We start from the raw sequence: 26507 nt of genomic DNA, 5'->3' as shown, positions 1-26507 counted from the left end.
TACGCACAACAAAGGCTCTGAACGTACTAAGTAGCGTGAAAACGTCGAGGAAACATTACCGCATGAAGCTTCAAGCAAGGGATCCGTGCAAGCTTCGCCGCCATGGCTAACCCACCATACATCGAGAGCAGATAGAGAGAGAGTGTAAAAAGGGTGTATATAGAAAGTAGAGCTATGGTTGAGGTTCTTGGAGTAATTTACCCTGAAGTAGAAAAGCATAGCGCGCCCTTTGACAAAACAACACACCAAATGAAATATAAACTTTTAACAATTCAAGCTCATATAAGCCTTTTAAAATATGCTAAATAATGGCTTGTAGTCGAAATTAAGGCAAAATATTTCTTAAATATGGTCTAGCTTAGTGATTTGCAAAAGGCGCGCTATTCAAATAGCTTGCTTTGTCATTGGTAGCTGATAGCGTTCTAACGACCATTAAATCATCGTAATGACCTCAAAAATGCCTTAATAAAACCTCGGTACGACAAAAAAGCTCCAATTTATGGCAATACGTCGTCATCAGTTGGCTCTGTTACAGAAGCGGTCATCATTTATCATGGCTTGCAAGTTTAGCCACTTAAATGAGGCTAGTAAGAACCAGTAAAATCAAAATACCCGCACCGTCGCTTGCATGCTGCGATTGCCGTATAAGTCACTCGTGAATAACTTTACGCACATACTCCTCCCTTTGTGAAAACAAACATTTCTCGTTCCAGCCAACTTATTGTCGAAATAACTGTTTCTAGGTATATATCTCTGTCGTAGCGGTCAGACAAAGGGTTTAAAGAGTTCGCCCCCCCCCCCCCATCGAACTTTTTGCACTTTGTATGCGCACAGGCATGCGAACAGAAAGTGGGTGCTCCACATCCCCCCCCCCCCCCAACTATCTTAGAGGGGGGCGCAAAATGGTGGTGACAACTAGTAACTTTACTAAAAACTCCGGCAAATTCGTGGCCTGGGCACCCTACCTGGGCCTAGGCCGCCCCAGGCGGACCGGAGATCCCGTCTCCTCGCTGTCTCACGGACTTGCCGGATGGCTCACAGTTGATCTTGGAAGTTAAAGCTGCGCAGAGTGGCCGTCCACCGCGCGGCAGCTTCATCTGGGGAGACTGCATTTTCATCTGATAAAATTGCACATTCCCAGAAGATGTGGTTAAGTGGCGTGTACATGATATGTCCTGCCACACAATTTGCTGGTACAATTCGAATAGACGTCTCTCCTAAAATGAACGGGGTTTGGCAATGTCTGGGTTTGTGATTGCCTCCAACAACGCTAGCATTTATCGCCGTGGCACGCTTCGAAAAATGTGTCATATCAGATCATTCTGAAAAACCTCGCTTGGCAACATCCGGTGTTTCTCATCTTAAGTACCCCAGGGAAAACCGATGGTGCTCCTCTAGAATGGCGGAGATATCAATTACGAGACTACAATGAACAGTCCCCCCCCCCCCCCTTAATTTTATCTACACAGGTCTGGTCTGGTAATGTCTTCCCAATCCTCCACTGCAACGAGAGTGAATCCCGTCACCACTTCCTCTTAACGTGCAGGTTATATACAAATCAAAGGAAGAGCCTAGGCTGCTGGAAGAACCTCTTCGTAGGTTTGCTCTAAATTTATTCCTTCCAGTGGTCCTTTCCCTTAGAGCAACTGAAAAGGGGTTAAGCCACAGGAACGTTTATGCGTCCGTATGTGATTTTCTAAAGGCAAAAAAAAAAATGAATAGAACGTTAAGTTGAGGCACAAATTAACTTTACTTCAAACCATATTAGCTTGTTCGTTTTTTCTATTACCTCCATTTATTTTATTTCTGATTCATCGTTTACCAATGTGTTCTTTGTTTAAACATCCCTATCTAAATAACCCGGCTGGTAAAACAGTTCGATCTCACAAATGAGGTACCATCTGTTTCATGGCTGATACCCCGTGGTGGGTTGCGCCAGGACTCTGAGGAACAACCAACTGTAGCGGGGAATCCGCAAGGGAATGACTATGTAGTAGGACCATCTCTGAGTGCGAAGCGCGAGCGTGTGTACGAGCTGTAGACGCCCGCGCTAAATTGCAAGGGAGTTTAACAGCGACGCCAGGTAGTAGGCAGACAAATGCTCGAGCAGTCCAGCGTCTACAGCTTGTGCACATGCTCGCGCTTCGCACTCAGAGATGGTCCCACTAGTCACTGCCTTGTGAATTCCCCACTACACAACCAACAATCCACCGCTTCGAATCCGTCGACTTTACTTAGTAGGACAAGGGTGGCTGCGACGCAGGGGTGCTTCGGTGCCAGAATGTTTTCACTGGCGCCGGCGCCCACAAGTGAGTTCATGTTTTTACACAAAGTGATTAACGATTTAGAGCACTTAGTACTCTACTATGGCAAAACGAAAATCCGTTCAAAAATGGGAAAGGGTGTGGAGTCGTCCTTTAGTTTCGCCTTGAGAAGCTGAACGTCATAGCGAACGCTTAATTAGTGAATGAAATCTTTTCGAACGATGCATCCACTGCGTGGCCTTGAGTGAATAAGCACAGTAACCTGAGTGCCTTTTGTAGAGGGTGACTGGCCTTAAACAATAATGTCGTTATGATAAGCACATGTTCTGATCCAAGTGACAACGTACACTTGTACCACGCATGATTACTGCAATATTGCACGTTGTATTGCGAAGCGTGTATATACAGGACGCGTGTGTTTGTAAAGCACGAAAGTTACTTTCACTGCATTTACACGCAGAGGAAGTTACTAACTAACACGATAGCGTTAAAGAGCCCGTTTCACGGAAATCCCGGCGTCTTTGTCGTTGGTTGTGAGCGGGAAATCATCATCTCGTGCGTGACCGAAAAAATCGAGAATGATGCAAATAAAAGAAATAATAAATTATGGGTCCGGATGGGTATCAGACCCGGGTCGTTTGCGCGGCCGGCGGATATTCTATCCCCCACGCATATGCTATTGAATACAGTGAACATAACTCTCTCTGCTTGGAAATGCAGTGAAAATAACTTTTATGTATTACAAACACGCGCGTCCCGTTTGCATGTACAAGATGAAATATTGTAGTATGCGTGGCACAAGCGTACATTGCTATCAAGCGTCAGAACTTGTGATTATTATATATGGCTATAGATGGTTTAAAGCTGGTCGCCCGCTACAAAAAGCGCACACGTTACTGCGCCTATTAGGTGAAGAGCACGTAGTTCGAGAAGACTTCATGCATTATGTATTTGAAGTACGCACCAGGGACAGGGTATCGCTATCGTGATCAACTCCTAAGGGCGAAGCCCAAGTGTCCCCTAATTAATTCCACTATATTCGCAAGCAGAAGCGCGGCTGTGTGGTAGAACCAAGCAGAATTTTTAAAAAAATTGCTGGAGTGGAAGTTCCCGCAATGCCTTGCCAGCAGAAGTGGAGCCATCTTTTGCCACTGCCAAGATGGCGGAAACATATGCTCTCTTCTGATAGTGCCCACTTAGAGATCAAGTGGCTTTATATGTTAGTGTTAATTCTACGTTAGTTCTATATTAAAACACAGTTGTTCCCGACGAGATAACACACAACAACGAGTATGGTTGACTGATTGATTGATTTGTGGGGTTTAACGTCCCAAAACCACCATTTGATTATGAGAGACGCCGTAGTGGAGGGCTCCGGAAATTTTGACCACCTGGGGTTCTTTAACGTGCACCCAAATCTGAGTACACGGGCCTACAACATTTCCGCCTCCATAGTATGGTTGACTGAATTTCTCAAGTACTTTGCCTCCAATCGGAGGCTCACTAAGGCGCACTTGGAGCACTATGTGACCCGAAAAAGTTTCCACATTACAATCGTTGGGCGTGCGAGGGAAACGCTCCATTTTTAATCGCTGAACGGTGATACTTCATCATGCCCCAAGTAAGATGGCCGCCGCAGCCGCCATCTTGCCAGAGGCACGGCTTCACTCTTAGGCTATGATTTACACTCCAGCAATTAATTTAATCCTCCTTAGGTAGAAGACCCGCTTATAATTGCCCCGTAAACAGCCCGTATTCGATCCCCACTCAGACCCAAAATTTTTTATTTGCATCGTTCTCGATTTTTCGGTTACGCATAAGATGATTTTTCGCTCACAACCAACGACGCCGACACCGACGCCGGAATTTCTGCGGAACGAGCTTCTGTGACGAGCTCTTTAACGCTGCCGCGTTAATACTCGGACGTCTCAAATGTAGCCACTATTCATAAATAATACGATTACTTTTCACATTGCTGACGAATATATTTCGGTATCAACTGCACCGACACACACGCAGAAAATTGACGCAGAATACGATACGTATTTGTTCCGGACGGCTATCACAAGCATTAAACACGGGCGCCCAAGGCTGCGCAACCTGGTGAGCGCCGACTACGCAACGTTCATTTGCCTTCGTAGAAGCGTTCTGCGCATGAAAGAGGAGTCTGCAGAGCCGCGCTCCACTCCTGAAGGCTGTCGTTAATCTCTGGCCAAGTCTGCTGCGCCATCCCCGAACAACACAGCAGTGATGTTCGTGGCGTTGCCGATGTCGTCGATGTCCAGGTCGTGGCCGGCGTTTTGAGCTTCCTTCGCGGCAAGCTGGGCTTCTCTCAGAGCGAAGGTGATGGCGACCAGGGCGGCGACGACCAACGTGACCGCGACCGCAGACATCTGCGCGAACCACAGGGTGGGCCTGCAATACACAGAAACATCGTTGTTTATAATCACGCGCATATATCGGTATAACAGCTATGAATAGCTAGCGTGACAGCTATCAGTGGCCATCGAATGACATAAGCACAAGTTGTCAGGAAACATGTGCTAGCATATATGTGTGCGAAGGAATTGAACTCTACATTAGGCAAGGGCGGGGGGCAAGTTCAATTGCAGCTATGCTCCACCCCTCTTTGTTCGGGTCCAAAATGAATTAACTTTCGTAATAAAATGGTAATGAAGACGTCTTGATCTTGGTTTCCGGTTTTGGATGGGGGGATAAAGAAGGGAATCGTGAACAGTTCTTGGAACCCAACTCAGCATAACTGCGGTTCTTGGCTGCCATTATCCTCAAAAGCTTTCCAGGATACAACACTGAGCTTTAAACAATGACGTGAGGGCTCGGACTTAATGCATCGTAGATAGATAGATAGATAGATAGATAGATAGATAGATAGATAGATAGATAGATAGATAGATAGATAGATAGATAGATAGATAGATAGATAGATAGATAGATAGATAGATAGATAGATAGATAGATAGATAGATAGATAGATAGATAGATAGATAGATAGATATGTGGGGTTTAACGTCCCAAAACTAATTTATGATTATGATAGACGCCGTAGTGGAGGGCCCTAAAAATTTCGACCAACTGGGGTTCTTTAACATGCACCCAAAACTGAGCACACGGGCCTACAGCATTCCCGCCTCCATCAAAAATGTAGCCGTCGCAGCAGGGATTCGATCCCGTGACCTGCAGGTCAGCAGCCGAGTACCACAAGACCACCGCAGCAGGGCGTTAATGAGCAGACACATGCAAAGGTATGAGGTACCCCTCCATTTTCATTCGAAGGTGGTGACACGAATGAATGGATTGATACGGCTGTACCCTTTAGATCGGGCGGTGGCTAACTCCACCAAGCCGTAATACTTTGTGAACCAAAAACTAGATTTATTTATTTTTTCATTTAAATAGTGAGGTTGAGGACTCGTACTTTGCAGTGAAGGGTTTAATTTTCACTCGTCCCTTGACTTAAGCCACCTGTCAGATAACCTCCTTCTAGTTAATTCTACCCGCTTAAAGTATATTTTGCCCTCCCTGTCCCTAAACACCAGTGCTTTGAAAAACTCTGCGCCATCATCCTGAACTATAGAGTGAAGCCCTTTACAGAACATTATCAAGTGTTCAGCAGTTTCCTCCTCCTTTCCACATGCACTGCAGACCGTGTCTACCCCTTCGTATTTGGCCCGATATGTCTTGGTTCGCAATACACCCGTCCTGGCCTCAAACAGTAGAGAACTACCCCGAGTATTATCACACACCTTTTCCTTGGAAATTTCCTGCTTAAAAAGTTCGGTAGATCTCTAGTGCACACTTCTTAATCATGCCAATTCTCCACATATCGGCCTCAGCTTCCTTCACATTCTTCTTAACTGATAATTCTTTTTGGTTTGGCCCCCTGCTGTTTTCTAAGTATTTACCAGTCAATTTTCTGGTGCACTTCCTCCATTTTGTATCGACATTCTTCATGTACAAGTATCTGAATACCTTCCTAGCCCAACGCTCCTCCCCCATTTCTCTCAATCGCTTCTCAAACTTTATCATGCTGCTAGCTACCCAGCCCTCAAATGATGTCCATCCCATGTCACCTTGTACTCCCCGATTCGTTGTATTCCCGTAAGCTCCTAAGGCAAGCCTACCTATTCCACGTTGCTTAATTTCTAATCTTGCTTGAACTTCTGATCTCATGCACAAGACCGCATTGCCGAACGTCAGACCACGAACCATGACCCCTTTCCATATCCCTCTCACAACATCATACCTATTGTTTTTCATCACCGCTGCATTCCTGTTACCTTTAGTCGTCACGTATACTTCGTGTTCCCTTATACTTGGTCCCATTGCTTATCCATACGCCCAGATATTTGTATTTATCTGTTATCTCCAGCGTGACCTCCTGTATTCGAAGCTCACTACCTTCATTGTCATTAAAAATCATGACTGCTGATTTTTCCTTACTGTATCTGAAATCTAACATATCTGCCTCGGTACCGCAGATGTCCACCAATATCTGCAAATCTTCCTTGTTGTCGGCCATTAGCACTATATCATCTGCGTGCCCCTATCGGAAAAATTGCCATGGTGGATACTGGAAAACATGGTGGGCGTAGTGGAAAGAATAGTGGGCATGGTGGAAATTATGATGGCTATGGTGGGACGTAGTGGAAAATATGGTGGTTATGCCGGGACATACTGGGTGGTATGGTGTACAGATGATGGGTAAAGTGGAAATGATGGTGGAAAGCAGAGGCTAGATAGTGGGCAATAATGGGACACTCTGTCCACTATTGCGATAATGATGGGAAGCCCTAAGCATATGGTGGGTGGTGCTTATTATGGTGGGCTACATGGTGCACCAAGCTGAGAAACTCTTCCCACCATTGCGATAATGCTGGGAAGCACTAAGCAGATGATGGGTGCTGCTTGTTATGGTGGGCCACACGGTGTACCAAGCTGAGAAGCTCTGCCCACCATCGCGATAATGCTGGGAAGCAGTAAGCAGATGATGGGAGGGCTTATAATGGCGGGCAATTTATATAGTGTACCAAGCTGGGATCTGTACACTACATGTTCTACCACCATGATTTCCACCAAAGGTTAGGCCTACTGACCGAGCCCGTACAATTGTGTTATCCGTGCTTCCGGGTTTCAGAATACACGATTACGACGATTAAGTATGACAATACAGCGCAGCCATATGGCATCAATTAACCTAAATGAAGCATTTTTCATTGTGTATGGTGTCCGCTCAAGAAGCAACAAACAACGATGCGACGCGATTAAAGCACTCCCAGAGAACGTAATTAAGTGTCTTCTCACCGACAGCCGCCGGTCGCACTCGCCGGCACTTCTCTAGCTCTTGTACGAGAACTCAGACGTGGCAATTCGTGTGCTTGGTGAACCAATATGATAGCGTAATGTTTCCGGCACACTGCATTCGTTTTGGCCAAGCCGTTATGTAGTTGTTGCTTTAACGAAAGAGCTACAGCATTGCGCTGGCACGACCGCCCTCTACATTGCGCGAAAAGCATCCCAATACTCAATCAAATAAATTAGACGGGCGTATCTATGGAATGAGCCTAGAAGCGTCATAAAGCGTGAGCGGATGTTGCCCTTTAGAACGAGCGCGAAACGGATGTTAAACTTGGCAGACCCCACCGGTAAACTGTTGCTGCTCCCCAGTCCACTTGCTTTTTTTCTTGAAGTTGTGAATTGTAAAAAAAAAAAAAATAGCACTAGTGCCATTAACATAGTGGCTATCGTTAAAGGCCGCAGTTGCTTGTGTTTAATAAATGTGCAATTTTTAGTAGCAGGTGTAGATCTTGTCTATGTTGTGTACACGACAAACATAACTTAAGTTGAACCTTAAGTTTGTATGCGAAGTAAGTATTTAACACACAATGCACGTCATGTTGGTGTGGCGCAGCGGCTGCACACAGGTACATTATCAGTCAGGACATTTCAAGCAGACCGTGGTTTTTATTTACCTTGGGGGACAAATTGCCTTATCTGTAAAAAACCGGAAAATATTGACCATGTTTTCTTACATTGTTGGGAGGGAGTATATTTTTGGGATGTACTTCAAAGGACGTTACAGAAAGAATTACCTTCAAATTCATATGGTATAAGATTTCTGCCAATAGTGGACGAAGAGGGAATGCCTTTTGATTTGATTATGCTATGTGGACTTCTCTGTTTATGGCGGGCCCGTATGGCGGGCTTCTATCGCAATCAGGATGCACGGCCTGCACGAATGTATTTCCGTGAATGTATGGCCAAGTATGTTGAACTGCAGAAAACTCAGGAGATTTTACCTCAGTTGTTGTCGAGGGTGGAGCCCTCGGCAGCACTTAGGGAATTTTAAATTTCTGTCGGACTGTTACTTCTTGTTTTTGTTCTGCTTGTCGTTTGATGCATGCGCCTGTAAACAGGCAAGAAAGCAAAAAAAAAAAAGTGTGGCGCAGCGGTTAGCGTCTTCGAATGGGAGTCCGCAGGTTGCACGTTCGATCCTCCGTGGCGCCTTGTTTTTTTTTTTTTTCGGGACGGGCGTTTTTATACCATTTTTATAGAATTCTTTTTTATTTTTTGTGGCAGCTCGCCACGGTGATTCTGACGTCATTTCGCGCTCAAGTGTTGCCGGCACTGCAGCACCCACCATGCGCCATGGTGGGCGTTTCCCACCATTCACCCACTACATTAATCCACTATAATGGTGGGTGGTGGTTTACACCATGCCCACCATTCGTTTTTTTTTTTTTCGATAGGTTTACAAATGCTGGTAGTGCCTGTTCAATGAGTTTTCCTTGTTTCACGAAAGAGAGGTTTAAGCCCAGTCCACTCCCCTCTAATTTCGCCTCTAATACTTGTAAGCACATCATGAATAACAAGGGTGACAGAGGACACCCCTGCCTACGCCCCCGTTTCACTTCTGCGGGCTTAGATACCTGTTTTTCCTACTTTATAACTACCTTGTCCCCTTTACAGATATCCTTTAAAAAATTAGTGACTCCATCTTCCACACGTAGTGTGTCCACTATTTCCCACAAGTCATCTTGAACCACGCTATCGTAGGCTCACTTGATATCCAAAAATGCTAGTTACAGGGGCCTGTGTTCGTTTTCTGCTATTTCGGTGCACTGCGTCAGTGAGAACAGATATCTTCCAACCTCCCGTGTTTCCGAAACCCATTCTGTAGTTCCCCCAGCACCCCTTCATCCTCTATCCATGCCTGCAGTCTTTCCTTTATAACCTGCATCGCCAGCCTGTAGACCACTGATGTCACTGTTACAGGACTGTAGTTGTTCATGTCAGCTTTGTCCCCCTTTCCTTTATAGATCATGCTCATCCTGCTAAATTTTCATCCATCGGAGACTTCACCATCGATTATTTTGCTCACTGCCTCTCTCAAAGTCTGCTTAGACTTCGGAGCCAATGTCTTTATCAGCATAATTGGAATGCCATTTGGGCCTGTTGATGTACTACTAGGAACCCTCTTCTAGGAACTGCTAGGAACCCTGACACGGAGGAAGAAAAGGTAGGAGAGGGCATGCCCAGCCGGCGCGCGGCGTGAAAAGTGTGGAGGAAATGACACCATGGCGGCGATATTCACTGGGCACAATAGCGGCGTTGCTATGGTTACGTGTTGCGCATTGGAGCTGGTCTAGCAGTGAGCGGCCGCAGCTGGCGGTGGCATGTGTGCCTCCCCAGGTCTCGTGCTGAGCCGTGGCGGACAATATCCGTGCTCTGCGCCACGTAATTGTTTACGCAGTGTTCTCCTGGGAGTTATTTGTACTCTTAGCAACGTTTACAAATCCCTTTGTCCATCATGGGGCTTCAAAAGTGCGTAGAACGAGTTCATATCCATATGTCGTGCGGCGGATGACACGGATGAAGGAATTAGTGTTCAGCGAAATTACGGTTTGCACCATGACGAAGCGGAACGACGACGAACGCCATGCAGGTTAGGGACGGTTAAGCAGTGCTCCTGCTTGTGACAACGGGATGCAATGAGGACCATGTGCACATACGTAGTTTCATGTTAATTGTGTGTGTACAGTAACAAATTGCATGTTCGTATTAAAACACCTTTGCTCTTTCCGCTTCGTATACTCTCCCATAGTATTGCATGTAATCTGAACGTAACAGCAACCGCATTCAAGTGTCACTTACACCGTGCTCAAAGTCACCATGCACAGTCGCAAAATGCTGACGCCGGTGAGTTTCACGCGCAACACGGACACAGTGGCCGGATGCTGCGTCGGTCGCGTGGCGGAATGCAACCATAGATGGCGCACGACCGATCATGTTGTCTGTGCTATAGGTCTAGGCCGGAAATTTTTGTACAGTTGCTGAATTAATGTCGTGAAAACACTCACCGTTGTCAGTGCATCTGGCGCGCATTCTCTTGTACTTTCTTCATTGTCGGTGAGCTTTTACTCGCTGTTTATACTCGGACAAAATGATTTCGCCCAAGGTGTCGCGCTGGCCCCGAGTGTTGAGCCCCGTTTCATTAGTTTCGGATCGTCACGACACGCGCGCTGCGTAGCTCACGTGCTTTCCGAGCCGGAGAGAGAGTCGTGCCTTCTGCTTTACATTCGGATGTAAACAAGAGAGAAGAATTTGCCCAGTCAATATGGCCGACTTCCGGTTTCATCGCGGCTGCACAACGAGTGACGTCAGGGCATAGTTTACTTCTAGTACACTCTAGTCAGGGCCTCTCCTACATTTCCTTCCTCCGTGAACCCTGACAAGGCAATTGAGGAAGCGCCCTCTGCCGTAGCTCGCTGCAGCATGCGATAAGGACAGGTCAAGTGTCGTTGTGGTCATCTGTTTTCCCAGAGACGCAGCCCACAATCAAAGATGGCTGCTTTCTGCGAGTGATGGCAATACCAGTCTAGCAGTCTACATATTCATAACAGTTTGGGGTTGAGCGTGGGGTTGAGGTACCAGGTGTTAGAACGTGGCTGGATCAGCTCTAGACCAGTGACGGACTGCGCGATAAACGAAAATACGTGCCCATGCGCTCGTTGGAGTGGAATCATTACATTCCATGACATACTTTCCCTTGATAATCGTAAGTTTCTTTTTTGCCCATAGCTCTTCCTTCCCACGTACGTATCACCGTTTATCCTTTCAAAAAGCTTATTTCTGCGAAGTACAGTAGGGCAGTAGTATACATACCAGAATTTAGCCCCTGTGGTTCGCGCACTTCTCAGCCGCCTGCGAAGGGCTGATAGAGCGCGGCCCTCGTTCAATCGCTGCACTGCTGACCGCGATCGATGTCGTCGTTGTTGGGTCCGCGCTTGGCGTCGCCCTCCCTGGAAGGCCACCTCGGTCTGCGAACCCGGAGCCTGGGTCAGCGGCACTTCGTCCTCTCCTTCCTCGCTGAAAGCAATGCAGTCGCTGGCGGAGAATTGAACCTGCATCTTTTGCTGCGTGTGGCGTATGAACATATTAGACTGGCGATGTGCGCTGCTCTGAAATGGTATGCACGCTCTGTCGTGACAATATATCAATGGTTAAAATGATAACGGCGGGCTACCAAGCGCGCCTGTGGGTAATGGACAATTTAATAAAAAAAAACAGTTGTCACGTAGTTTATTTACGTACAGACCTACTGGAAGGCCGAGGAACGCCAGAAGAGCGAGGAACATCAACAGGCCGAAAATACAAAACAAGCGCAAGCTCGAGTCGCGCGTGTGCACCAACGCTGTGGCTTGCCGTTTCTTGCTGCTTCGTCGTCGTTCGATAGTTCCCTACATTGGCCCCCGGTGAATAGCGTAGCCAACCTGGTGACTTAAGGCTTAGTCACTATAGCGGAGTCGTAATACGGCTTCAGGCGACTCACATGCACAATTTCTCGGCCACGACGGCATAAATGCAGACTGTGTCAAAGGCCCAGTCTCATAATTGACTGGTGACGTACGGGTGAGAATGCGGTGGGGCCCTTGGTATTGTGCCAGTGATTTCGACGAAAGGCCAGGAGTACTCGGTGGAATCCAAAGCCAAACGAGAGCACCAGTCGTGAAAGTAGAGAGATGTCGGTCGGTGTCATGCCGTAGCTTCTGGTGGCCTTGGTCCTCGGTTGTCAGTGAACGGGCCAATCGTCCACAATCTTCTGCGTACCTGGCAACATCAGAAATTGCAGTGCACTCAAAGGAATCGGGCGTGTATGGGAAGATAGTGTCCAGCGTGCACGATGGTTTGCGTCCGTACAACAGAAAAAAAAAGGGAAAACCCTGTTGTCGCGTGCGTAGCGGTGTTATACGCATACGTGACGAATGGAAGGACAGTGTCCCAATTGGTCTGGTCTGAAGCTGTGTACATCGTCAACATATCACCGAGAGTGCGATTAAATCGTTCTGTGAGGCCATTCGTCTGCGGGTGATATGCTGTCGTCATGCGATGAACCATGTTGCACTGAGCGAGCAAGGCTTGAATGGCGTCTGACAAGAAAACGCGCCCCCGGTCGCTTAAAAGTTCGTGGGGAGCACCATGGCGAAGAAGAAAGTTGCGCAAGATGAAAAACGCAACTTCCCTCGTGGTTGCTGCGGGTAGTGCTGCTGTCTCCGCGTAACGTGTAAGGTAGTCCAAGCCGACAATTATCCACCTATTTCCAGAAGACGACGTGGGAAGTGGTCCGTATAAGTCGATACCGACGCGGTCAAATGGACGCGCTGGACAAGGCAGAGGCTGAAGTGTACCGGAAGGCGTTGAGGTGGGGCTTTACGTCGCTGGCATGCAGTACAAGCACGTACGTACTTGCGAACAAATGTGTACATGCCACGCCAGTAGTACCGCTGACGTAGACGGTTGTACGTTTTGAGAGCGCCGGCGTGAGCGCTTTGCGGGTCGTTGTGGAAAAAGGAGGAGGAGTAAAAAACCTTTATTGATGCTGGTTGTGCCAGATAGCCCTTATCCCCACCGGGCTGGTTGACATCCCTAGTCCGGGACGTCATTAGTCGAGGCCGCCACCCGAGCCCACTGGACTAGAGTTCGCTCTTCCTCTAGTGTGGAGCTATTGAGTAAGGTCGTCTCCCAGTCTTCTTTGGTGGGGTTGGGAAAGGGGGTTAATTTTGGGTTCATTTGGCAGGCCCAGATCATATGGTAAGTGTTGCCCACTTCCCCACAGTACTGGCACTGCCCACTTATTTTTGGGTCGTAATATTTGAGTATGGCTGGTCAGAGCAGCGTATTTGTCTGTAGGCGCCCCAGGACGCGCTCCTCCGTTTTCGAAAGTCCCTTCGCTGGTGCGGGATACAAGCGGCGTTGCTCAATGTAGTATTCTTTGATTTCTCGAAACCGTGTTAAAGGTGTGGGACGTTCAGGTCTGTCAGGGGAACGGGGAGTTTCCCGAGAAGTAAGCACGCGGGCCGCTGCATGTGCAGACTCGTTACCCTGTAGACCCTGATGTCCCGGAGTCCAAATAAGACGTTTTGGGGAAGGATCGTGGTTCCTGATGCTGAATTTTAAAAGTCTATTAGCCAATGGAGAGATTTCTCCTGCAAGATAGCTCTCGCAGGCTCTTAGAGAGTCTGTAACTATTTATTTTGAGTTTGGATGGGATACTGCCAGTGCAATGGCCACCTCCTCCGCCTTACTTGAGCTTGTGGCTTTGAAAGTGAGGCCGTCCACCTGCGTTCCTTGATGTATTACCGCCGCTGTGTAGTATCCCCTAGGTGACGGCCCGGCCACATCGACGTAATAGACCCCATTACGGGAGCGAAGCCGTTGTTCAAGTGCCTCAGCTCGCGCTTGCATTTTACCCTGGTGCGCCTCCCTGGTCATATTGCGGGGAAGCGGAGACACCCAGATCGAGTTTTGTTCTCCAAAGTTCAGTAATACGCTCCGCGTTTTCGATTTCGCATTCGTGCCGGATCAAGAGGCGGTCCAGTAGGCGCCGCCCGGGGGGCGTCTGCGTAAGACGCGTATATTGATTTGTGAGGTGGGCTTCTTGGAGCTCTTGTATAGAGTTAAAGACTCCAAATGCAGAGAGCTTCTGATTTGAAGTGCTGATGGGTAAATCAAGTGCGCGCTTAATTACTTTCCTAAGAATAGCATCGACTCTGTTCTATTCGTGTTTAGACATTCGTAAGTACGGTATTGAATATAGAATCCTGCTAGTTACAAAAGCATTGGCGAGCCGAATCGCGTCCCTTCCTCGTAGCCCCCCGCGCTTGTTTGATAGTCGGCGGCTCATGTGCCCTACCTGTTCTCCAATTTTCCGTAGCTTGTCTGGCGTGGTGCTGTTTTTTGTTCTGTTGTGAATCAGAAGGCCAAGAATTCGTAGTTCTGAAACCTCTCGTATTGTTGATCCTGATACCATCAAGTTCAGGGTCGTCCTATCTTTAATGTTTTCTCTTATATGCAGGAATTCAGATTTGGTTGGAGCGCACTGCAACCTACACTGCGCCACATAGTCCTCCACAATGGAGGCGGCCTTCTGCAGGCGGTCTTCAATTTCTCCTAAACTGCCCCGATTCGTCCAGATTGTTATATCATCGGCGTATATTGCATGATATATTCCTTCCACTACTGCCAATGCTTGCGGGAGCTTCATCATGGCAATGTTGAATAACAGCGGAGACAGGACAGCTCCTTGCGGGGTTCCCCGCGTCCCCATTTTGAATGGTCCATGTTTCTCGTTATCTATGCGAATGAACGCCAGTCTCTCAGAGAGGAAGTCTCTGATGTAGGCAAATATTTTCTTACCGCAATGGACACTACTCAAGTTCTTCAGGATGCTTTCATGTTTAACGTTGTCGAATGCGCCTTCAAGGTCGAGTGCAAGGATTGCTCTGTCGTTGTGCGTCGAGGGAATGGGTTGGATAATGTCTCGTTTTAGTTGCAAGAAGATATCTTGCGCAGATAGGTGTGGCCTAAAGCCAAACATGGAATCTGCGAAATGCCCCTTGCTCTCGAGGTATGTGGCGAGATGGTCTCTAACCATTTTTTCCATTAATTTGCCGGCACATGAAGTTAATGATATAGGTCTGAGATTGTCCATGCTGATTTGCTTGCCTGGTTTGGGGATGGGTGTGACAACTGCTGTTTTCCATTCAGTTGGCAGTGGTTGGCCATTCCAGATAGCGTTAATGTTCTGCAATGGATGCCGATAAGAATCGTCCGACAGATTTGCCAACAGTTTTACTGCAGTGCTGCTTTAAGATCGCACATTTCAAAAGGGGCATCGAGCTGACTGTTTTCTCTACGTGCGTATTCATATGCGTTCCTGTTGGGATCTGTGGTGCGACATAGATATCTAGCACACAAATCATCAGCCAGCTGGGAGTTGGTTCCCTGAAAACTGTGCAGAGCTCGACGGAGCTGCTTTTGCGCTTCTCGTTGTGAAAAGCAGTACAGATTTCCGAGCGCATGTGGTTGGGTATCACTAACAGCCACCTCCGACCTTCGGACATGTAATTCCGCCGATAGAGGAGGTCGTCTCGAATAGCGAAATGTGTGGCTTGTCGACGGCGGATAGTTCTTGAGACCGAATTAGCTAACGGATCATTCAGAAAGGCGAGGAGTTGGGAAATCCACACATCTTTGCGTTGTTCCGATGCCATGTCTGTGAAGTCGATTGGTGTTATGACAGCTGAAGAAGGTGCCGAGGAGGTTGGGTCAGCCGGTAGCGGCGAGCGGGGTAGCGCATCAGCGTCGGAGTGCTTGCGGCCGGATCGGTATACAACACGAATGTCGTATTCCTGTAGGCGAAGTGCCCAACGACCAAGCCGCCCGGACGGGTCTTTGAGCGATGATAGCCAGCATAGAGCGTGGTGGTCCGTGACGACTTCGAAAGGGCGGTCATAAATGTATGGGTGGAACTTCTTCAAAGCCCAGACCATTGCGAGGCACTCTTTCTCAGTGACTGAATAATTACACTCGGCTTTCTTGAGGGTTCGACTCGCGTAAGCGACCACGTATTCTTGGTATCCTGGTTTTTGTTGAGCCAATACAGCACCAAGACCGACACCACTGTTGTCGGTGTAGACCTCCGTTGGCGCATCGGGGTCAAAATGACGTAGTATTGGAGGTGATAATAATAACCGCCGAAGCGCGGTGAAGGATTCGTCGCACTCTTTTGACCAAGCAGAAATGCCTTTGGAAGTTGTCAGCAGGTTGGTAAGAGGCGCGATGATGGAAGAGAAGTTGCGCACAAATCGACGAAAGTATATGAGCCCAGGTCGATAAAACTTCGAAGCGTCTTGATGGAATTGGGCTTCGAATAGTCAGCCACGGCGCGGAGTTTCACCGGATCCGGGAGAACACCCTTTTTGCAGACGACGTGACCCTGTATTGTGAGCAGACGTGCGGCAAAATGGCACTTCTTGATGTTGAGTTGAAGGCCAGCAGAGGTGAGACAAGTGAGAATAGCATGAAGACGAACAAGGTGAGTCGAAAAGTCACGAGAAAAAACGACGATGTCGTCTAGGTAGCAGAGGCACGTGTTCCACTTGTAGCTGCGAAGGATGGTGTCCATCATCCGTTCGAAGGTAGCTGGGGCGTTGCAGAGTCCAAATGGCATGACGTTGAGTGGTGTACCTTGATGAGTGGTGTACCTTGATGAGTGGTTTACCTTGATGGCGTCCTAGACGACGACGCAATTGGCCTGCCCACGGTGTCAACTGGAGGGGGATTTCGGCGACAGTGGCGGGCGACGTGTCCAGCGATACCACAGGCGAAACAGATGGGCCTATTATCCGGCTCCCCAAGCGTCTGAGCGACGGTAAAATGGAGCTGAAGATTTCGCGTAGGGATACGGCGCAGCAATGGGGGTATATGCGTACGCCGCCGTCGCTGCTCAGCCTACGCTGTTGCGTAGGCTGAGCAGCGACGGCGGCGTACGTGGGAGGCGTAGTGAAAGGTGGTTGCTGATGCATCGGTGGAAGGGCCTCAGTGACTTGGGTCCGAATGGCGTGTTGGAGGTCCGGTGCCAAAGCTTGCGTGGACTATGGGGTCAGTGGAAGCAGTGACAGCTGGCGCGCTACCTCTTCGCGGACGAAGTCCTTGATTGTCGAAAGCAGCGGCTGCTGATCGGTAGGATGGGCAGCTAGGTGCAAGCTTGCGAGAGTGTCTGGCGTCGTGAGGGCTTGACGAGCAATTGCGCGCTGCCTGCGCAACTCATCGAAGCTCTGACAGAGGGAAACGAGCACAGCAATTGTGGGAGGATTTCTCGCGAGCAACATCTGAAAGGCGCCGTCGTCAATGCCTTTCAAAATGTGCCTGATTTTTTCTTCCCCTGGCATGGTAGAGTTGACGCGGTTGCATAGATGCAACACATATTCAATGTAGCCCGTGTAGGTCTCGCCTGGTTGCTGCGCACGGTGGCGTAAACGGTGCTCGGCTTGAAGCTTGCGTGCCGCAGGTCGTCTAAAGACGTCCGTAATAGCAGTCTTGAATGCAGACTACGTAGGAACGTCAGCTGCGTGGTTATTAAACCACAGTAGCGCGGTGTCCGCAAGGTAGAACGCGACGTAGCCCAGCTTACTTAGGTCGTCCCATTTGTTACTTGCGCCGACTTTGTCGTACCTCGCCAACCAATCTTCGACGTCCGACTCAGTGGAGCCCGTTGAGATAGGAGGATCTCGTTGAGGATACAAGGCACCGCAAGTGACATGGACCGTCGAAGGTCCAACCTGGAGAGGCGTCTCGGTGGCCATGTTCGTGTCACGTAGAGGGGGAAACTTACGGTAGCTAAGTTCCCACACACCTCCACCAGATGTCACGTAGTTTATTTACGTACAGACATACTGGAAGGCCGAGGAACGCCAAAATAGCGAGGAACGTCAACAGGCTGAAAATACAAAACAAGCGCAAGCTCGGGTCACGCGTGTGCACCATCGCTGTGGCTTGCCGTTTCTTGCTGTTTCGTCGTCGTTCGCATAGCTGCTTACACAGGGAATATAAGCAAGTGGTTCTTTGCGGGAACAGTTTACATACACGATATGGGTCATTTCACGCCAATCGTCCCAGTCACATTGGCGACCATCTCAATTGTAAACGAAAAGAGAGAGAGAGAGAGAGAGAGAGAGAGAAACGTGCTGACTTATTGCATAAAACTATAGATCTGATGAAATATTTCCGACTTGTACTGCTGCACACTATGGCTATTATTTGGCCTAGTGCCATTAAACAAATTATATTATTATCGTGACCAAAACATTAGGGCCATAATTTCTTTTTGGTCCCGTACGTTGAAGCCTCCCGAATTTCGCAAGATATGCTGTCTGTGATGTTAGTCACAAAATTTATTCTGAGACTATCCTTTCTCGTGTCACTGCGAACTTTGGTTTGTAAGGGCACCTCTGTAAAACATTCGGAGCTCCATATGTTAAAGCAATTTTTCTGTAACATATATACCTCCTAAAATCTTTATATATTTTCCCCTTGTTATTTGTAAGCATGCATTCTGAGTAATCAATACTTAGTCTGCGGATATTATATTTCGCATTAAATATATTTCTGGACTACAGAAGTTTGTAAATCCACGGTCGCTGGATAGAATTGTCCAGCGGCTGTGGTGAATATCTTATGCGCCCGGGAGCGCTCAGTTCGGAGGCGAGCTTTGGGCTGGACGGAGCTTGCGCGCCGCAACGTGCCTAGCAAGTGTCTTAGTATGATTATAATGGCTAGAAAACACGTCTACAGCACCCACTTCTGTTTACAATCATGTCATAGTCTACCGTCAGCAGAACCCAGCTATTTGTGAGAAATTCCAGTGGAATTTAAAGGAGGGTGTCGGTTCTTCTGAAGACCACTCTTCCATTATGGGATATGAATGGTTGGCGCCTTGACGTCACAAACTTTGCGTGTGCCATGCGGTTCACCAACACGGTGATTTTAATGACGTCGGTGCAAGCCAGATCAATAAGAAAAGAACATCTCGCGGACGCAGAGGAATTCCGCTTCGGCATGATATACCGGAAAGAAAAGCAGTCGGCAGTTATTTTTTTTCCTATTACAATGACGTCGGTGCAAGCCAGATCTATAAGAAAAGAACATCTCGCGGACGCAGAGGAATTCCGCTTCGGCATGATATACCGGAAAGAAAAGCAGTCGGCAGTTATTTTTTTTTCCTATTACATGCACGCACCCAAGTCAGGGTGTCTGCCGGCCCAATTCTGGTTAGCCTGTCGTGCCTAACCTAACCTAACACACTCACATGGAGCGCCGTTGCGCACGTGCGAACAGCCGAAGGCGGCGACACGTGTGAATCCATGTGTGAACGCGTCCGATGCCGGCGGGCCGCGCGCCTCTAGCGGATGGCGTGTAATCCTCTTATAAGGGAGAACAGCCGGCATCCGGTCGACCGATATACTCGGCCGGCAGTCGGCAAAATACACTAGCGAAAAAATTTCTGCCTACGCTCGTGACCCCTCATTGGGTTTCCAGAAAAAGAACGCATACACGTGTGGATAAGTAGACCGGCACGAACGAGCATCCTATTTGATTCGTCCGCGCGCGTCTGTAAAGATTTAGCGTAGCACTAGCTCGCTCAAGCTGGGCACAATGAATTTTGTCGATGATGACTAGATTTTCTTTCTTCTTACAGAGAAGCCTATACAGTTCAGCTTCTGCGCCTCTGTAAGAAGTACATCGGCCCAGTGAAAGGTTAGCAGAAGGTGGAACCTTACCATGCCGGCCAAGTTGTCACAGCTGGTGTTCTAGGGAAAGCAGTCGCGGAGGTCAAAGAACAGCCAGGCGCTTCTGTCAAGGCCGAACAAGGGATGTGCGCGCGACAAGAACGCGCGGGGAAAATGCACGAGGTTCGCGGCCCCCACGATGATACCCACTCAAGGGGGATCGCCGAAAAACTGATAACACGGGTGAGACATTATGAATATTGGATATTAATGAGAAAAATTAGACGAGCGTCTGCGCTTCTAACTTTTTCAGCAAGGTTTGAAAGGTTTTCTTGCATAACTGCACTCGGGGGAGGTTTTTATTGCGTTATTTTCTCGTTTTGAAGATTTAAACTTACTTTACCACAGTGTTGCATGATTAAAAATGCAATTAATGTACGACTCATGCCCGACTCATTCGCAATGCTTCTTCTTTTACCACTTGTTAGTAATCACTATTACCGCTATCCGGGATTGCGTTTAATATTTTATCTCCCCATATTTCTTACCTTTCTGTTACTGTTTGCTTTCTTACTCAATGTGTGTGCAGTGCCCAATTCATGACCGAATCCCGGGGGTGGGCTCCGCCAGGCAATTCCAACTTACCTACTAGCCACCTGGTGCGTCGGCTGGTGGCACTAAACGAGTCGATGAATATTCCGCGCGTATGTGGCATGCCGCGAGAACGACATTGCGTTGTCCATGCAAGATCAACTCGAACAGCCACGAACAAAAAAGTCATAGCTTCGCCGCAAGGGCGAAGCAATGAATGCGATAGCCACAACTTTGAATGTAACGCTGAGAACGGCTAGTAGCTAGATCGAAACGCGCAGCGCGTTGCTCACGTACAAATGACGCACGAAAACAACATACACAGAACGAGAGCTAACTAACAACGTTTACAGCTCGACGCTTAACGCGCTGAACAGAAACTAAAAGTAATCACAGGTACAGATATGAGTGCGAACTAACGAGTTCCCCAGTTGTTACTTCGCTGTGTTTGAAAAGCGCGCTCTTTTTGCAAACGGGCCTGCCCAGCGAGCGAAGTGACCTTTGTGGCCCAGGCAACTAACGCAATCATTCCGGTGAAAGGCCTAGGCACACGATTTTCCCCACCGAAGGATAAGCGCGCGCGCACGAGCACCTAACCACCCCGCCCTCATTCGCGGGGCAAAGTATGCGTGGGATATAATACGCGTTGGCGCATCGCGACAAGGTGGGTGCCGAGCGCGGGCGGCTTTTTTTTTTGTTTCTTGGGAACATACCCTAGCCTCGTAACCTATAGCCATTACTCCGATATTTCAGAACTTTGTCCGGACTGCCAGAATCGCAGTGATTTTAACCACATGCCCTGGAGGTGCCCCTCTTTACAAAGAAAAAAATGAAGAATTTTCTGAAAACTCCTTTCATTCAATGCTCATGAGTCCGGCTCTCATACAACAACTCAAGGCTGTCCAGAAGGCCCACGATGCGGCGGTGAGGCTGGGCCTCCCCGTCCCAACGTGGGAGCGGCTCGCAATCCTACCCCTATAAAACGGGGTAGGAATCCTTCAGGACCCCAATAAAAGTTTTTCATCCATCCATCCATTCATCCATTCATCTTGAGTTTTCACATATATAAATACGTATACATACATGATGCATACGGCGGCGGCGACGGCAAGAACCAGCCGAGACTGTCCATATAATTGCCATCGCAATAAAATGACCTTTAAATTGATATTCCACACTACAGGCATGGTCGATCCGGAGCACAACCCGGATATGGAAGCGCGTGCTGAGCGAGCGGGCGCCTCCAGACCAGCCGTGAATCAAGTGGTACATTCTATTTATAAATATTTATTCACAGATTTCTTGTACGGTATATAAATATTGCCACCTAGAGTTGTGAGCCGGCAAGCCCTAGCGAGCCAAAAAGGGAAAAGAGAACAAAGAAGAAATGTGTGTTAGGGCTTCGTTTAAAGATACACGCTCGTGTCTTTCTGCCCCGCTGTTCCTGTCTTGTCTTCACGGCTCTGGGTGTGCGACAAACTGGTGGACGTGCTGGGTAATCTATGCACCGTACCCCTCCCATAGCAAGAACTCAAGCGCCGTACCTGTGGTTACTCCTGTGCACCGCGCCAGCAGAAGAATCCGAGGGCAATCCCATGAGTTTGGACTGCTCGTAAACAACATCGCAGCTCCGACCAGCCCTACTGACACCAACCCAAACGGTACGAACGGCACAACGCCGCTTCATTGCACCTTACTCACACCGCGAACGCCAAATCCCTTTCATGGCACTGCACTTGAGGATGTCGAAGATTGGCTCGTTCATTACGAGTTCGTTGCCGTGCCGTTGCCGTGCACAACCAGTGGGACGACGCAGACAAACTGCGGCACGTCTATTTCAGTCTTTTGGACGGCGCACGTGTATGGTATGAGAACCGGGCAGGTATTCTTACATCCTGGGAAGACTTCAAACGCCGAATTCTTGGGACATATGCCAGCCCTGACCGACGGGAGAGAGCTGAGCGCGATCTGCAGTCCCGCATACAACTGCCGAATGAAGGGGTTGCGGTGTATGTCGAGGACATGACGCGTCTTTTCCACCGAGCTGACCCCGGCATGCCAGAAGAAAAGAAGGTACGGTACCTCATGCGCGGGGTGAAAGAACAGCTTTTCGGTGGGCTTGTGCGCAGTCCTCCCAAGACTGTGTCCGAATTTCTCAGAGAAGCCGTCACCATCGAAAGCACACTTAGGCACCGGGCCCCGTCATACGAACGGCACGTCAACGCTTCAACTGCGGACTACTTGGGAGCTTTCGGTGGTCAAATGGATTTCTTCCGAGAGATCATACGTTCAGTCATCCGCGAAGAACTCCAGAAGCTGTCTGTGCCCTCGCAGCCCACTATCTCTTCGTTGTCCTGCGTAGTCCGAGATGAAGTCCAGCATGCCTTAAGAGAACCCCCTTTCATGCGGGATTATCAACCACCCAGTGACTTCCCCCGCATGTCGTATGCTCAAGCTTTGCGGCAACCTGTTACACCCGCAATCCCGCATCCCACCGTGGCCCCAGCCATGCTGCAGACGGTCCAAGCGGCGCCATATTACAGCGCACCTCGCCTCATTTCGCGGAAATCAGACGCCTGGCGTGCGCCAAATAGACGTCCTCTCTGCTTCCACTGTGGCGAAGCTGGGCATCTTTACCGACACTGTTCTTACCGGCAACTTGGACTACGCGGATTTTCGACGAACTCACCGCCACCCAGGTTCGGTCAGCGGCCCCCTGAAATTGAAGAGCTCAACAGCGCGGAACTTCGTCGTCCTTGCACCAGTCATGCTCCTCGTCACTGTGGCGATTTTCTCCTAATCGCCGTACCTATTCGAGCGTGGCGCAGGGTCGGTCACCCAGTCCACGCCGGGAAAACTAATTGCAGCGACCTTCGGGGGCGAGGTCGCTCATACTGGACAAGCTCAAGGCCTCCTACCGACGCTTCCGCAAACTGACGATACCCCGACGACGACGACACCAGATGGTTCCGCAGAGATTTCATTAGACATTCCAGTGCTGCTCGACGGTCGCAAAGTCAGTGCTTTAGTTGACACGGGTGCGGATTTTTCTATAATAAGTGAAAAACAGACTGCTCTCCTGAAGAAAGTCACGATGCCTTGGAACCTCAGGTCAATTCGTACTGCTGGCGGGCACATCGTCACGCCACTCGGCGTTTGCACAGCGCGAATACAGATTCGCGGTTCTACCTTTGTTGTCAGCTTGAGCGTTCTCCGTCAGTGTTCTCGAGACCTGATCATTGGCATGGACTTCCTGAGGGAGCATGGCGCTATCATCGACATTCGACAACGCCTCGTCACATTTTCAACAAAAAGTGCCACACCAGAGCATAATCCCAGCCACGATCGAGTATGTCTGCGTGTAATTGACGATGATGTGATAATACCACCGCGCTCAAGTGTTATGGTACGAGTGGCGTGTAATGAATCAGCACACGCTGAAATGGTGGCGGAGAGCAATCGATCCCTACTCTTTCCCCAGGGTATCTGCGTAGCACGAAGCCTAGTAGACCTCTAGGCTGGCCACTGCGAGGTTCTTGTTACAAACTTCAGCTACGAGCGCTGACACCTTTTCACTGGTACTGTCATCGCCTATGCCTACCCAGTAACCAATGTGACCGAGTGTTTTGCTTCCGAGGCGACCGATAATGCTGAAGCACCTCTCCAGTGTGTCGACGTAAGTCCAACGCTTTCTGACGAAAACAAACGAAGGCTTAACGACTTGTTGATAGAATCCCACGCCTGTTTTGCTCGTTATCAAGAATCCGTCAGACATCGATTATCAAACATCGTATTATCACCTACGGCGACGCGCACCCTATACGGCAACAGCCTTCACCAACTGAACGACGCGTGATTCAAAAGCAAGTGAAGGAAATGCTTCAAGACGGTGTAATACAGCCATCAAGCAGACCTTGGTCATCGCCAGTGGTCCTTGTAAAGAAGAAGGATGGAACACTTCGCTTTTGTGTCGATTATAGGAAGCTGAATAACGTCACAAAGAAATACATGTACCCGTTGCCTCGAGTGGATGATTCTTTTGACAGGCTGAGGCGAGCAAAATACTTTTCCTCAATCGACCTCAAAAGTGGTTACTAGCAAATTGAAGTTGATGAACGTGAACGCGAAAAAACTGCTTTTGTAACTCCTGATGGTCTGTATGAATTCCGAGTGCTCCCATTCGGTCTCTGTTCTGCTCCGGCCACATTCCAACGAATGATGGATACCGTTCTCGCTGACCCCAAGTGGAAAAGTTGCCTCGTCTATCTAGATGAATTGTCTTTTCAAAAACGTTTGACGAGCACCTTCATCGCATTCGGAGTGTTCTTGAAGCTATACGATCCGCTGACCTTACCCTCAAGCCTGAGAAGTGCCATTTCGGCTACAAAGAACTGAAGTTCCTGGGTCATGTTGTGAGCGCTGCAGGCGTTCAGCCCGATCCCGAGAAGACTGCCGCTGTGGCCGCTTTTCCAGCTCCGACAGACAAGAAAAGTCTTCGACGATTTCTGGGGCTCTGCGCATACTATCGCCGCTTTATCGAAAACTTCTCTAAGATTGCGGAGCCACTCATCGGACTTACGCGTGACGACACCCCATTTCTGTGGACTGACGAACAAGCGACTGCCTTTGCGGAACTGCAACATCGATTGTCTTCCCCTCCTGTGCTTGGTCATTTCGATGAGGACGCTGACACAGAGGTGCGCACTGACGCAAGCAACATTGGTCTCGGAGCTATCTTGGTGCAAACACAAGATGGGACCGAACGTGTGATCGCCTATGCGAGCCGCACTTTATCACGTGCCGAAACCAACTATTCAACGTCAGAGAAGGAATGTCTCGCGGTAATATGGGCGATTACAAAGTTCAGGCCTTATCTCTATGGGCGCCCATTCAAAGTTGTGACTGATCACCACGCTTTATGTTGGCTGGCTAACCTCCGAGACCCCTCTGGGCGATTAGCACGATGGAGTCTGCGACTTCAGGAGTTTGATGTCACCATCGTATACAAGTCGGGTAGAAAGCATGAAGACGCCGACACGCTATCACGAGCACCTCTAGAATCCGACCATACAGCTGCAGAAGACGACAGTGCCTTCCTGGGGACTCTCAGTGGGGCGGACCTCTTAAGTAAGCAACGAGGGGACCCCGAGTTAAGGCCCATCATCGATCATTTAGAAGGCAGCACCGTGTCGGTTCCTTGACAACTTTCCCGTACGTGGCCGTCATTTTGCTTACGACACGGCATATTATAAAAAAAAAAAAACACCGGTACCGGCAGCAGATCTTATCTTCTAGTCGTTCCTCAAGACCTTCGTGATATCTTATTAGCCTGCCACGATGAGCCGACATCCGGCCATCTGGGATACTCACGGACGCTCGACCGGGTACGACAGCTATATTTCTGGCCAAAACTTGCAGCTTGTGTGAAACGCTACGTGAAAGGATGCCGCGAATGTCAGCGTCGCAAGTCACCACCTGTAAAGCCTGCAGGCCTCCTACAACCCATCGACCCACCGCGTACGCCGTTTGACCAAGTTGGAATGGACCTTCTTGGACCGTTTCCTTTGTCTCACTCTGGAAACAAGTGGATCATCGTCGCAACTGATTATTTGACGCGTTACGCTGAAACGAAGCCGCTGCCACGCGGTACAGCATCTGAAGTCGCCCAGTTTTTCATGCACCACATAGTGCTTCGTCACGGCGCCCCGTCACTCATCATCACTGATCGAGGGACAGCGTTTACGGCAAAACTGTTGGACGACATCTTCAAACTCAGTTACACGAACCACCGTAAGACAACCGCATACCACCCCCAGAGTAACGACTTTCAGAAAGGCTAAACAAAACACTGGCTGACATGATTTCTATGTACGTGGATGTGCAGCATAAAACGTGGGACGAGATCCTGCCGTACGTAACGTTTGCGTATAACACCGCAACCCAGGAAACGACAAGGTTCGCACTCTTCCGCCTCATTTACGGTCGAGACGTGCAAACCATGCTAGACGCCATGATTCCTTGTGACATCGACCAGCACAAGCTGCTAACTCCTGATGTCGAGGAT

At 48.9% G+C, this 26507-nt stretch overlaps 2 protein-coding genes across 2 annotated transcripts in view; both read right to left on the bottom strand.

The window, feature by feature from the left end:
• Positions 1–187, bottom strand: part of UQCR-C2 (Ubiquinol-cytochrome c reductase core protein 2) — a 36124-nt gene extending 35937 nt beyond the window's left edge. Inside the window, exon 1 of the mRNA XM_037431375.2 lies at positions 60–187. Within this exon, the coding sequence (XP_037287272.2) occupies positions 60–122 (63 nt within the window). The 5' untranslated portion in view covers positions 123–187. The remainder of the gene's footprint in view (positions 1–59) is intronic.
• Positions 188–4228: 4041 nt separating this feature from the next.
• LOC142766969 (uncharacterized) lies at positions 4229–20075 on the bottom strand. Its single transcript, XM_075868162.1, has 3 exons — positions 19904–20075; positions 11448–11698; positions 4229–4679 (listed from the first exon to the last, which is right to left on the bottom strand). The coding sequence occupies exons 1-3, from the start codon at positions 19904–19906 to the stop codon at positions 4466–4468; spliced, it is 468 nt and encodes a 155-aa protein (XP_075724277.1). The 5' UTR covers positions 19907–20075; the 3' UTR covers positions 4229–4465.
• Positions 20076–26507: the final 6432 nt, after the last annotated feature.

Source organism: Rhipicephalus microplus, chromosome 7, assembly GCF_043290135.1.
Source record: "Rhipicephalus microplus isolate Deutch F79 chromosome 7, USDA_Rmic, whole genome shotgun sequence".
NCBI classification, from domain to species: Eukaryota; Metazoa; Arthropoda; class Arachnida; order Ixodida; family Ixodidae; genus Rhipicephalus; species Rhipicephalus microplus.
This window is presented reverse-complemented; position numbering and strand designations above follow the sequence as displayed.

Bases quoted from the DNA above. Each gene is read 5' to 3' on its own strand.
- LOC142766969 (XM_075868162.1), bottom strand. The intron at 4,680-11,447 runs GTATGTATACTA...TGTGTATTGCAG, and splicing joins ACCACAGGGGCTAAATTCTG to GCCCACCCTGTGGTTCGCGC.